General features: G+C 44.6%; 1 protein-coding gene across 1 annotated transcript; it reads right to left on the bottom strand.

Moving 5' to 3' along the window:
• Window positions 1–3,023: 3,023 nt before the first annotated feature.
• LRRC3C (leucine rich repeat containing 3C) lies at window positions 3,024–13,507 on the bottom strand. Its single transcript, XM_090041200.1, has 2 exons — window positions 12,867–13,507; window positions 3,024–7,044 (listed from the first exon to the last, which is right to left on the bottom strand). Exon 2 carries the CDS (start codon window positions 6,950–6,952, stop codon window positions 6,170–6,172), a length of 783 nt encoding a protein of 260 aa, XP_089897326.1. The 5' UTR covers window positions 6,953–7,044; window positions 12,867–13,507; the 3' UTR covers window positions 3,024–6,169.
• Between the last annotated feature and the right edge of the window lie 442 nt (window positions 13,508–13,949).

The raw sequence follows: 13,949 nt of genomic DNA, 5'->3' as shown, positions 1-13,949 counted from the left end.
GGTTAATGCTTATGAACATATACCAGGGCTAAAGCTGTATGCACAGAGGAACCAATGATGAGTGTCACCACCCTCATTTCTGAAAGGGGAACATGGATGGGTATAAACTTACAGCTGAGTTCAAGGGCAGGAAGTATTCATCAGCACCCATCTTAAAGGGGAACTGCTTACATGCTGTCATTAGTGATGATCACTGCAGAAAAAATGCTGAATGGGTACAAGGCAGAGAGAGAAATGTAACAGAGACATGCTCAGCTAGCTCAGACTATGAGATCAGGGCAGAAATGTGTAGACAGAGTAGCTTCAGAGAGAGTGGTCCCAGTCTGAACTCAATTCTGAGGTCTTATACAATTTGACACATTCCAGTCCCATTAAAAAAAGAAAGGATCCCAGTTCCCTTGCCCTCTAGCCTAGCAGTTGTTCATGAATAACAACATTGCTATGATAATTGTTAGGGCACCAAAACAAAGAACTAAGTAAGTTCACCACTGGGCAGTGCTAACACAAGGGAGATTGCCTCCTGCTATGACCTTGCCTTCCCCTCCACCTCCACAGTATACAATTGATTTGCTCAAGGCACTTAATGGCCAAATACAGTCAGGAGAAATTTAACAAATGCTGTAGATGTGATGGCTCATTGCTGGATTAAAGCAAAAACTTCCCCCTCTGCCCCACCTGCTGCCTTTACAAGACCTGCATATCCAATTTCATGCTTCTCAGTGATCTGAATTGTTCTGAACCTGGGCTCCATCTCCTATTTACAGAAACCTAGCTGCTATGTGTTCATTAATTCAAAGCTAAGGTAGGGTTACACCTCTGTGACTTGGTGGGATCAGGGTATCTTCTTTCTAAAACAGCTTCATCCTCTTAATAGAAAGCAGAATACCAAGCGACATTCCCAAAGAGGAGGGTAGCTAGTGTTCTTGGAAAAGGTAAATGTGCTCCCCTAGCATAAACTATAGGGATATTTGAGTCATGAGAACCATTCCATAGCCCTGCTTCTGATATTAAAATTGTATTGCTAGCAATGGCGTGTTTGGAAGGTGACAGATGTGTGAAGCCATCAATGTGTAGAGACAGTGTTTTGCAAGGGAGGCTCTGAAACCATCACTATCACTTTCTGCCCTTTGCTCCGGACTGGCTGCCTGAGATAGTCTCTCTCTCTGCTCACACAGAAGCACTTGGCTCCATGCACAGCCCCAGCGCCAACACCAAGTCATAGATTTTAAAGTCAGAAAATTCCATCAAGTCTGACCTCCTGCACAAAGCAGTATATTCATGAAGATGCAAAGTGAAGCAAAGCAGACAATATGCCTCCTCACTCTGGTGGATTAATGAACAGAGAACTATAATTCATGCAGACATGTGGAGACACAAAAAAGGCCAACAAAGAAGCCTTTGCATCGAGACCCACACCATCAATCTGCATACAAATAAAGCCAGCATGTGGACATTAGGCACCAGGAGACACAGACATGTAGTGCCTATATACATAGTCAGACTCCTTCACATGGACCACGACTATGAACTCAGGCTTGGAAAACATACAGTGCCTTCTGTAGGGGAAATCTGATCAGTTAGTGCATAGCACCCATACACCGAAGGGTGTGCTCATATGCCGAAGAGCACTGATCTCGTCCCTTTTGCTGGGCTCATTCCTAGCTGCAATCAATTAGGCAGAGAACGAGGGAGTGTCGGCAAGATGATTTATTTCTCTGCAGAGGGGTCACTCAGTGCCCAGCAGACAAAGAGCTCCCCCGAACTGAGTTCGGTAGCACCTTTTATACCAACAGGTCATACATATGCAAATATAGGCATACATAGGCGTATATGCGCACATATGTTTGGGAAATTTCCACTCGCCTTGGGTTTTTCCACTTGAGGTCACAAGGTCAATACAAAACAAGCTCTAACTGGTTCAAACCAGTGGTGACCAGCTTTGTGAATCTGCTAGCTGGCCATCTTGCACACACTTTCTCATGCACATTGTTCCTCCACAAAACCCTCATAACAAGCCTTCTCTTACACTTCATATGCTTGTTCTTATTTAGGGCCACTTCCTCTTCTGTTTCCTTCCTGCTGCTCTATTGTTCTGGCTTTTTCAACACTCTGTTTTAATATTTAGCATGTGTATGCCAGTACTTTTTTGGCCTGGTTTTTGAGACAAGTAGCAAAATGTCTCCATTTAGCAGCTAATGAAAAGAATGCTGTGTAGGATGGGTGGCTGCTCTGACAATACCAAGCTAGCAGCTTCCTTATATCCTAGTCAGGGCTACGGCTGCCAATTTTAAATAGGATGCACAAAAGAAGGGCATGTTAAACATGGAGGGATCTTCTGAAGTTGGGCCTCAAGCCCTAAAACCCTGGCAGTGACTGAGAATGCCGCTGTCTGCCTAGTTTAGTATTTTGCCTTATATAGTATCAGTCAGCCCCCAAACTTGCACAATCAGGGCCAGGTCCAAACCCACTGAAGCAGATACAAAGACTGCCTTTGACCATGTGTTTGGCCTAGAGTTAGGAAACGATGGGGAAATACCTTCCCTGAAGTCTACCACTGACAATGAAATAGTGACCTGCCATGTAGAAATCATACAACCGCCTCCTGAAACACTGACAGGTACTTCCTCTATGTCATGTTTAACTTCATGATATCTTGCTGCTACTCCCCTTGGCTGTTTGTTCCAAAATGAATTACCTTAACTGATTAAAATGTGTGCTTTTTTTCTCATTTGAATTTGTCTGCCTCTTACTGTCAGCCATTGGCTCCTCCTATTTCTTTCTCTGCTAAATAAGGAACGTAGTCAGGATCAAACCACGGGCTGCCTGGAGATAGCATCAGCTCAAAACCTTCCTTCTGAGGTAGGACATCCTTTGTGGGGTGGGTACTCTTCTTCAGGGATAATCCCTGTACCATGCCCTGCATCCAGTTTATCAAAATGTCTTGGCATCAATCCTGGGCTCAGGGTTGTGAAGAAACATTTGCTATGCAAATTTCACCCTTTTCACACAAGGGACACCAACTCCAAAGTAAAAGTCAACTTTATTGTCATATAAAGTAAGAATGTAAAAGGCCTATTTAAACACAACACATCATTTGGTCAGATGTTATCAAGACATTCTCCCACTTGGCAAGGATGCCCTGACCTCAGTGTTTTAAACCAGGCAACCCAGCAGATGAGAATTCGTCTGGGATTTTGTAACAGAGCATAGACATGAGGGGAATGTGGAGTGCGTGTGTGTGTGCATGTGCGTGTGGATATGGTGAGGGGAAGGGGTAGAATATGCAGTTCATTCATGTTTAGTTCTCATTTGTCACATGAACAATCTATTTCATTTAATCAGCCACGTTCACACTTCCATGCAGGACAAAGCATCGATCTAAAAAGGAATAATTTGTTCAATGGTCATTGCCGTCAATGTGCAGCCCAGGAGAAGCACACGAGTGCCTTCAGACAGTATCAAAAGATGTTTGTGCGTGGTGCAGGAAACCTGGAAAGGTTTGGAAAGCAGGCACTTCTAAATATATCTGAGCAGCTCTGACTGTATCTGAGCTTGGAGGCCATTTGTGCGTGGGATATCAGCTCTGCTCAGGAGCACCAAGTGACCTTCTGTTGCTTCCTGCCTCTAAATCTCTTCCACATCATTTGAAGATTTGCCATCTCATGCTCTCCCAATATTCAAAGATTGTTGTTGACAGTTCTGGATATTTGATCTCAACAGGTGATTGAAAAAATAAAGAAGGATCTGAACCAAGGCCCCATATCTAAACATCCCAAATGTTGCAAAAATTAATTAATTAGGGTCTGAATCCAGATTTTGCAGCAGAAAGCCTATCTCTAATAGTAGTTATAATAGCAATAAAAGGGTCTAATATACTGTCAGGTTGCTTTCAGAACTACATAAGTGGGGCGGGGAGATATGGGGCTAGATTTAGAGTCTACTGAAATCAGGGCAAAGCCTTACTTCAAGGAGCTGTATTCCATGCCTTTGTTGCATTATGGCAATTTATCTTCAGTTTGTGTAAGATGGATGAACCATGCAAAACAGCTGTATGGCTTTTTCCCCTTGGACCAGCAATAGGTCCAGCTGTTACTTTTAAGATTTTTGTTCTGCATGACCTTCTTTTCTTTAAAGACCAGCTGAATCTGGATTCAAACTTAGCAGCTGACACCCTCCCCTCTCCTCCTCCCATCAAAGGCCAAATCAAAACTTCTGATCCAAATGTGCATATACACATAACCTAAGCCCGGGAGACAGGCCAATTGAGCTCTAAAACATCATGGTTCAGGACCCTCTTTAATCACAAAATGTTATAGCATTGTTTCTCAACACACAAGGAGAGAATATTGTAGCCCAATACTGAAAATGCAGAGAAGAGCTGTTGGTTTTTTTCTTGAGTTAGGAGAGCTTGAGACCACTAGCCAGCAGGGGGCAGAGAGAGAACTTAACGTGGCTTCCTATTTTAACACACTGCATCTGTCCTTCTCCCAACGTGTTGTCACAGTGATAGGTCGACAAACTTGTGAGTCCTAAGGTAAACACGATGACCAAAGTCCTTTCTTCTGGTGGCCATTAAGTGCAGGATGGTGAGGAATACCCCCAGTTCAATGCAAGGTCTTTTGGCCATAACCAATAGCCACTGGGGAAGTAAAAGCCACAGATTATGTGTAAGGAGCCGGGAGAATGGCTTGCTATGAGGCAGGCTGACTTGTAAAGGGTTGAACCACAGAAAGCCCTCTCCCAAACCCTACAGTTTTAATCACCGCACAACATTACAATTGGGATGGAGGGGACGTGGTAGGGGGTAAGATTTCAAGCTCAATCTATTCATTTTTCAGGTCTGGCACCCATACCTACATTTTTCAGGTCTGGTATCTCTTAAAAAAAAGAGATGCTCATATACCATCAGGCATTCCCTCTCTCACTGCATGTGCCAAATCACACACCAGGACAGGGTTTAATCAAGTACCTGTACCTGCTGTGTGCATCTCCTGCCCATGACTGCATCCAAGCCTCAAAATGGGACTCTTCTGGCCTGCAGACAGGGGAAAAATCTCATGAGGCAAGTTCCCTTGGGCAATTTTCAGTGTGGCTGCTATGGCTAAGCTAGCTGTGAGAATGGCTTTTCACATGGCATTTTGACAATATCTAGTTCCAGTCGGTGAAAGTATAATAAACATTCCAGAACACTGAAGAGTTCATTTCTGCTTTGCTTCTACAAGAAAGGTTAGGGTGAAGGGGAGGGGGAGCATTTTAGGGGTAGGGAAAGGTTTTTATTTTATCCTAACAGACTCAGCCATCTCGAAGAACAGAATCCCTTTCTTCTTTGCATCTCTCCTAAGGCCAAAGCTTTGGAGAAGCTGAACAAACTCTGCTCCCATTGAACTTACTGGCTCTTAGAAGGAAAAAGGAAACAATGTTTAAGTACAGTTTGAATTCATGACCCTGATGGAGATTAGCCCATACCACTCCCCTGCAATTGAGATCTGCCTTAAACCTGATACACAGCATTCCTCAAAGCCAAGAGGAGTGTACAGTTCAGCTAAAATACTATTCTCCAATTTTCAAGTATTCTGCAATATCACAGGGTTTTCCCAGGGTTGCTGGAAACATCCCTTGCTGACAGCAAAGGAAGAAGCCAGAGAGTAGCTGAAACATTGATTTTCTAAAAATGCCCTGATAGATTTCTGTAAAGTAAATAAAACACTTTTTAAATGAAGTTTAACAGCTGAAAGGGGACTAGTTCGAGTAATTACTGAATGTTTGAGGAGAACACTCCATGTTTCTTTTGTTTTCCCTCTGTAAATCAGCACAATAAACAGATGCTCAAATCCCTCCTGTATCCACTTGTTACTTGCTAATTGTTCAGTATTGGAGCCATTTTGGCTCTTGTCCTGCAAAATCCTGGAAAAAAAAAAACAAGCCACTTTTGCTCCCATTTTGTTTTGAGCAGGCATGGGCTAGGCTGGGTCTCCTGAAGCCATCTGTTATTTTCCAGAGATAAAAAAATTATTATTATTATTATTGTTATTGTTGTTGATTATGTTTAATAACACTGCATGTCCCTGGAGCTGAGAGAAAGCCCATTAAATGCAGTGGCAGTCTGTCCATGGATTCATCTGGGTACCTCAGTTTGGTGGGATGTGGCAAAGAGGGACAGTTTAGTTAGTCACACCACTGTGCTGATGGTGGAAGACTCTTCTGACTTCCTCTGCTTACTAGGCAAGGACTTTAAGTACTCAAGGTGACGTCGGGCATCTTCCTGGTTCTGCCGGACATAGTACACCAAGTATGAGATCACCATGGCGAACCAGCCGAACATGGTGACCAGCATGGCTATGTCTGTGGTCCTTTTGTAAACACTGCAGAAGTCCATATCTGTGATCAGCTGCAGGAATGGTTTGCCAACATGCTCCTCCTGGGCAGAGGAATCACATACAATGCCCCCTGAGGAGCCAGCCATCAGGTCTACTTTCCCAATCAGTTCCTGGAGCTTACAGTCACACAGCCAAGGGTTGCTGGAGAGATTGACCTTGGCCTTCAGGTTGCTAAAGACGTCCTTGTTGACTGACACCAGCTTGTTTGAGGACAAGTCCAAGGAATGCAAGTTCTCCAGGAGGCCCCTGAAAGCCCCAATCTCCATCCTGGTAATGGCATTGTGGGACAGATCCAATTCCAGCAAGAATGGCAAGTTCCGAAAGGCATCATGGGGGAGGAAAGTGATGTGATTGAAGTCCAGGAAGAGCTTTCTGGTGTCATTGGGGATGTCTTTAGGGATCTCCACCAGCTGAGCGTTGCTACAGCGAATGGTTTTATAGCCATTTTCTTCTGCATGGTAGCAACCCTTTGGGAAAGTGGTAGCTGAATGGAAGCAAAAAGCAATCAGAACAAAGCTCTGGAGGAGCACCCACATAGTAACTGAGTGGCGGAGAAACCAGTCTGCTAGAGGCATGTTGATCTATCTGCATAATCATGCAGCCCCTTGCTCAGCAGCCATTGACCTCTGTCAGGTAGCCTTGGAGCTGGCTACTGGATTCATCGCATCTGAGTAAGAGAAAACAAGGGGAAAAAGGTCAAACAAGTTCATCAGAGAGACAAAGGTGGGAGTGGGGAGGGGGCAAAAGAGCCAGAAGATCTGGGGTCTTCTTCTAGTTTTATTGGCTGGACATTAACTCTTGAACCCACACCTCTTGGGAAAAACCATCTAATACCACCAAGGACATGTACATATCTTGTAGTGTTCTAAGGCTCTTCCTTTTTCCCAGTGATCTCACTGCAGAAACTGAACTCCCATTTCCACTACGCCACCGCTGGATGATGGTTTCTAATGTGGAGATTTTGCCTTGAGGCTTGAGCTGTGTCATCACTCCAGTCATCAAAAAAGCAGCCCTTGAATATAGTGCAGGGCAATGACAGTTCAAACCAAGCTCTGTGGTTACCATTCCCAAGCATTTCACCCAACTAACACCACCACTTGACACCTTGCCTGTCTAGATCCCAAAGAAATTCACAAACGGGGATGGTTGGTGAAGAAAAGCCTTGTCCAAGATCTTGCTATTTTACTCAGTTGTATTACCATGCTGCCTGGACATCCCCAACATGGACAGGGAATCTATAATCATCTGCACTGTACAAGCAAACTAAAAAAAAGACAGTCCCTGTCCCAGAAAAACAAACAAGGCTGAGACTAGAAGCCAAGGTTTGTTTGCCCTCTGAATCCTATGTTGTAGCCACTAGACAAAGTTAGATCTCTGGTTCAATTGTTAGGAAATTGGTGATGACGGACTAACCACCCTGAGGACAGCGAAGCAGTTTAAAAGAGCCAGGACCATTTGCTTTCCAGGAAGGTCAGCATTCCACTCTGTTTCTAGCAAATGTTCTAGTTTCAACAAGAAGACAGGTACTTGGCCTCACATTTTCATTGTGTTGATGATATGAGCTCTAATGCCCTGGCATGCCCCCTCCTGGGTCCTTGGCTCCTGCATGTAAGGCACAGGTGTCAGTTTACAGCTTTCCCTGTGCTCCTTGTGGTTGTACTATACCTATGCACAAAGAACTCTTCAGTGCTTCCACTGAAAGTAATGGCAAGACTTTCACTCCATATCTGCATAGAAGAATAGACACCTTTTCTCGACAAACTGCCTGTGCTACAAAAATGTATGAAACTTTGATTCTATGAAGCCATTGTTAAAGGCTTGGTATGAGCCAAGCCTGAGGATAACATCCTGGCCTCTATGAAAGCAATGGGGACTTTGTCATTGACTTCAGTGAGCCGTAGAGTTCACCTTGGGACCGCAGGTGGGGAACAAGGAGCAACTGCAGTAGAGAAATCCTGTTTTGAGACAAATATGCTCTTAATAAAAACATTGAGAGGAATAAAATGCAGAGTTCTTAAAGTTGTTGAGGACACATCTTTAAGCCGGTGATTCAATGATTTGAGAGTACAAGCATATCTACAGAGCTGGCACCCTGCTGGGAGAGTTTGCCACTAGTCTGTGCTAGGTTTTTATTGCTAACAAGCACAAACAAGCAATTCCCATTTATCTCTCGAGGAAGATGCAAGCATAAGCAAATATGTCAGTGGACACACTTGTTTTCTATTGGGACACTAGCTGACAGTCAGTGCCCAAAATCCCATTGACTCCAGTACTGCAGGTTTAGCCCAGGGGTGGCTACCTGGTTGCTAATTCATCCCAATGTATCACAAAGTTTGGGTCACCCTTGCAACCTGCTGTAAGCACATTCTCCATCCAGCTCTTTATATTCCAGAGGGGAAGAACGTCAGCAGAGGAGAAACAAAAACAGAGAAAGGAAATTCATTCAAGTAGAGCTTGTAATATGTTTCCAGAGTGGCTGCACAAGATAAGGGTCATTCAGTGAAATCTAGGAGTACATTACCCCTCTGACAACGCCAGCCTCCATGCTACACAGAAAAAAAAATCCTTGTGTTTTTATTAGCCTGACAACAACTTTGGACTGATAACACCAAGAACAATCCAACAAGGGCCGGAAGCTGTCTCCTGATTCATCCCATGATTAAGGGAACGGACAAAAGGGCATCCACGTAACCACTGAGTTAAAATAGTGGGTGAGAACTGGGCCATGGTTCTAGGCAAAGGGCTTATTCTGGTATGGACTGCATTACTGTAAGCCAGTCTGGCAATTTATGGAGCCTTTCACAGAGGCCCCTGGTATCTTCAACCTGTTCCCAGAAGTGGTTTCCTTTCCCCAGGGTTTTTCTGAGGGAGCACATGCATTATAACATGGCCCAAGCTTCCAAGCTAGAAGAAAATGACAGACCCAGAAACATATCCAACAGGAGATTTGTTCCAATAGCAGCAACATTATGGTTGAAAAGTGACCCTGTGCCACTGGAATCTAGAAAGGACTATTTTACTCCTCTTGTACTGGCCAGGTGCTATTGAAGAGCTAAATCTCAGTTAGACATCTTTGAGGAAGTCTAGCTGATTGATTAGGTAGGGGAAAGAGGTGTATGATGGGGAATGCACACTGATCCCTGAAAAGAGACACCTCTGCTGCTAGCCATCTCCCTTCCCCTCCAGCTAGTAAGATCAGCATTGCCATGCACCTTGCATAATGCCCACTTTTCCCAGCCTTAATGGTAGATGAACCATTGCACAAGGCGGAAGGCCCTGCTCTCACACCCATATCCCCCTGGTACACCCATGGAAAGCTAATCACAGTCTGGCTCTTTTCCTAAAAATACAGCATCTGTCTAAACACTCTGCTGTTATCATTTTCTTACAGAGGTGCCAGATCACTTGGAGGACTGAAAGGGAGTCTAGAGAATTTCACTGGTTCAATTCCAGCCAAGCTTGGTAATGACTGGATGTCTGCTCCAAAGTCTAGGCAAATCCTGCTTGGCCTTTCAAGTTCAGTTCCCGTTAGGCAAGACTTTTTGCAAGGCCCTGTTGTAAAATCCACCATGCCATTACTGGCAGTCTCAGGGGAAAAAGGCCTTGGAACAAACAGCTGAGTGCACTTCATTCCCTTCCCTGCAAAAATGCCTCCCCCAGTGAAGAAAGGAGATGGCATGTGAATGCTTTGCAGAATCTCTGCCCTGCCTTTCTTTGGCTGTTCTGTAGACAGAGCCTCTGCGGGGCTTTCAGTCCAGCACTAGACTCCTATGAAATGCTATCATCTACATATAATTCAGCACCCTTAATCCCAAAGGATCCCCAAGTGCAACGTTCATCCTGGCATTCACCTGCCCATCAGTTCCCACTGTTGTGTTTGCAGTTTAAAGGTCTGAACAATTAAAACTTCATCTCCAGTTTTCATTCCTTTATCCCTAAGGGATGCACCGTAATTAATAATTAACCAGCCATGCTTAGATATCTTCCACTCCATCACCACCCCCCTTAGTTCTGAGCTTCTAGCTTTTCTTAGGACTCTGAATTCTGCAGGTTTATAGGTATCCCCTGGTCACACACTTGGTTGGATCTGAGTGTTCCCAGAGGCTGTCTCAAGCTGTGGCGCAGTGTCCTCAGTAAAATGGCAGCTCTCACAGAAGGAGGCTCCAACACCAGTATCCTGATGGCATGTTACAAATTAGTTCCTTAGTGTATTACCTCCTACTGAGCCAACCTGAGTACAATTACTGCTGGGGTCTTGCAAGCAGCATACATGAGTTTGGATCTAGAATGTGTTCATTCTTTAGTTCCTCTATGGCTATAGTCCACCTGAGTACCTCCCAAAAGTTAGTGGACCAAGCCTCAAAATACCTCTGGTAAGTATAGAAGCATAAATATTCCATCGATTAAATGGGGAACTGAGGCTCAGAGAAGCTAAGTGATTTTTCCATGGTCACATAGCATAGCAGAGGCTTCTACCAAGGTCTCCCAAGTCCTAAACTATTCCCTGAACTATTGTACCATCCTTCCTCTCCAACATGGGCTCTTATCCTTCAATATTCTTGGGAGAGAAACGTTCGGTGTCACTCAGGCAGCACTGACATTCGGCCTCCTCTGGCTGGAGAGAGAAATGTCACCTAGAGGGATATTTTCACTGGGAAATGGGAAGTAAATGGGAGAAAAGAGAGGGTAAACATTATCCCAAATGCTAACTGTCCGATGCGGATGAGAAGTCCCTTATCTTCTGCTACCCACAACAATTCAGAGCAAGAAGACCAAACAAGAAATGTATTTCAGCCGTTTGCAAAGCATGTTACTGCACACCCAGCAGCAGAACTTTACAGCAGGGAGGTATGGTAGTGAATTATTCCTAAAATGCCCAGCCTATCCAGTGTATTCAGATAAAGCTAAAAGAAGCAAGCAGTGAGAATAGGCAAAAAGCATGATGGCTGCATTTCTTTTGCATTAATCCTTCATTTTCTGAGAAAGGAAGGACATTTAACATATTCAAAATTATACATATGTAGGGTCCTACCATTCTTCTGTCCTCCATAAAGGAGAAGGTCTTTTTTGCAGGGACCCAATAATGTTCAATGGAAATCACCTTGCAGACCAGAAAAGATAAGGGGGGTGTGTACATGGTGTGTGTGCAGTTGCGCATGTGCATATGCTTGCTCCTGAATTCCCTGAGATGGGCTACAGAAGCTGGTTGTCTCCCAACTTTCTCTTAACACAAACAGATCTTTGCCAAAAAATAATCCCACTAATAGAGAGAGAAAGGAAATGGGCATGTTCCACTCTTTGCTATGATGACCAGCACTAATGGAGTGCCATAGAGGAGCGTGGTACACTGAAAAGAAAATCAAAGCTCCCCTGGTGCCATCTAAATTTAGATCAAAAACACAATGATGGGATGGCAGGGCAAGGTGCAGGATGGGGAAAGGGTAACAGGCATGGAATATACAGCTGAGAGCATTTACCAGCCTGAGGACACCATTCATGTTTCAGACACTGAGAGACGGACTGTAAAATCTTTGGGATGGGGATCATGCACTTGTCTAGGGAGGTGATGAACACTAGTTTGGATGCTATAATAAGGAATAGGAGGTGTCTGATGTGGGGGTTTCTTGGCAGTAAAACCTTTCAAACAAATTTTAATAAGGAAATGACCTTCTAATCCTTACTATTTCCCACCTTCTGAGCCCTCTGTTTCGAGGGAAAAAGATATCACATTTTGTTCCCAGGACCAGAAGGGGGAGCCAGATCTGCTCTGGATTCAACACTGGAGTTCTGAAAAAAGGGAAATCCTGACAATTTATTGACAAAGTTAGGGAGATAGGAGAATCCCCATTGGTCCTCTTCTTGCAACGAAGAGAAAGCAGATCCTCCAACACGTACTGCCTCAATTCTAGATATAGAGGCCACAATACTAAACTGCCCCCCCTTATATATGTTCTGGGGTTTGATCTTTCATTGGATTTCAAAACAGAGACCGAAAAGAGAGTTAAGAGTACAGCTCATATGAGCTTGATACATTCTACTTCTTCTTTCTCAGTCTGTCACAGACTTATTTTTCTGGTTTCTTCCCCCCCCCGCCTCGATTTCCAAATGTGCCCCCCCCCGCCCCCACTTTCTCCTCTCATTTTCAAAGCCATGTAGGAATAGCCACAACAGCCTGACAGGTCTCTACCAAGTTCTGTGCTCTTATCTTTCAAATGATGCTGTTAAATATAAGCTTCCATTATTACTCACCCATAAATCCCAGAACCAAGTACTTCAGTGGGCATGGAAAGTTAGTGAAGTCACTCTAAATTTGTATCTGTGTGACTCAGAGCAGAATTTGACCCTTGGTCTGTTCCTTGGGCCAATGCAATGTTTCCCCTCTTGCTTTCTCTCTTACTCATTCTTGGCTTCAACCTGTCTGAGGCAACTGTCACCCTCATGCCTTAGCTTAATTTATTGCATTCTCAGTAGCAAGTAACATTGGCTCACCTTTAGTCAGCTGCATCTCCCTGCAGCTACTGGCTGTAGCTGCTCAAAGTCCTGGAACTGAAGAGGGAGGAAGACCAGACAGAGAAAGGCACCAGCTGATTTCTTCATAGGTAATAGGCATCACAGCCCTTTCCCCTCCCTTGGCTTCTGTGTCTCTTTGAATGGAAGCAGAAGGAGGGCTGGGTGATTCTGGTCTTTGGAAACAGCTCTCTATTCTAGCACACAGCATGAAGTTGGGAGCTGAGAGAGCTGCCAGGCACAGCTACATGTGCAAGGGAAAAGGAGCAATAATAATAAAGAAAAAAATTCTCCAGGTTAAGAGCTGTAACAGAAAGAAATTGCAGGGAAAGTCACACATCCAGGCGGGAAAGAAGCAGGAGCTCAGATGCTGGGAGTGCACTGAAAGACTCTCCCTCTGTGTGTGAGTGTATGTGTGTGTGTATGCGTGCGCGTGTGTGAGTATGAGAGAGAGAGAGAGAGAGAGAGAAAGAGGTGTGGATTTTTCTTTGCCGGAGAATGATATCCATCCTTTAGGGGAATGAAAACTCCACCTGGAAAGAGAAAGAGAGAGAGAGAGAGAGAGGGAGTCTCCATGCAACCAGGGAATAAAGCCTGTTAATTCTGGGGCAGACACAGCCATCAGACACTAGCCGCAGGATTCCCTATAGCAGCCTCCACTTTCCAGCCCTTCACTTATACCTCCTCCCTCCCTCCCCCATCCGCCCCCCACCCCCCTGCAGCCAGGAGACATAGCCCTTATTTGCTAGCAAATGGATTAGATGAAGACTTGAGGCACCCTCCTTGGAGAATGATTTGAAAGAGGGCGGGAGGCAGAGACAGTGGAGGGATATCCAGCTTCAACATTTCATTTTTTAAGGAGATTTTTTACAAGAAGAATCCAGAGCAACCTTGAGAAGAAGAGAAGGAGCAGTAAGGGGCAGGGGGGAATGGCTTTGTATACTATGCTTTTTGATTCAGCTGCAGAGATCTGCTTTGCACCTGTTCCATTGTAGGGTAATGAAAAAAGCCCCAAAGGAATGGCAGACATAACTAGTTATTATTCAGGGTGCTGTAAAAGAGGGC

Source organism: Crocodylus siamensis, chromosome 4, assembly GCF_052110815.1.
Source record: "Crocodylus siamensis isolate JL-2025a chromosome 4, ASM5211081v1, whole genome shotgun sequence".
Classification (NCBI taxonomy): Eukaryota; Metazoa; Chordata; order Crocodylia; family Crocodylidae; genus Crocodylus; species Crocodylus siamensis.
The sequence above is the reverse complement of the archived record's forward strand: the minus strand, read 5'-3'. Positions and strand labels throughout refer to the sequence as shown.

Bases quoted from the DNA above. Each gene is read 5' to 3' on its own strand.
- LRRC3C (XM_090041200.1), bottom strand. From the start codon at position 6,952: ATGCCTCTAGCAGACTGGTTTCTCCGCCACTCAGTTACTATGTGGGTG.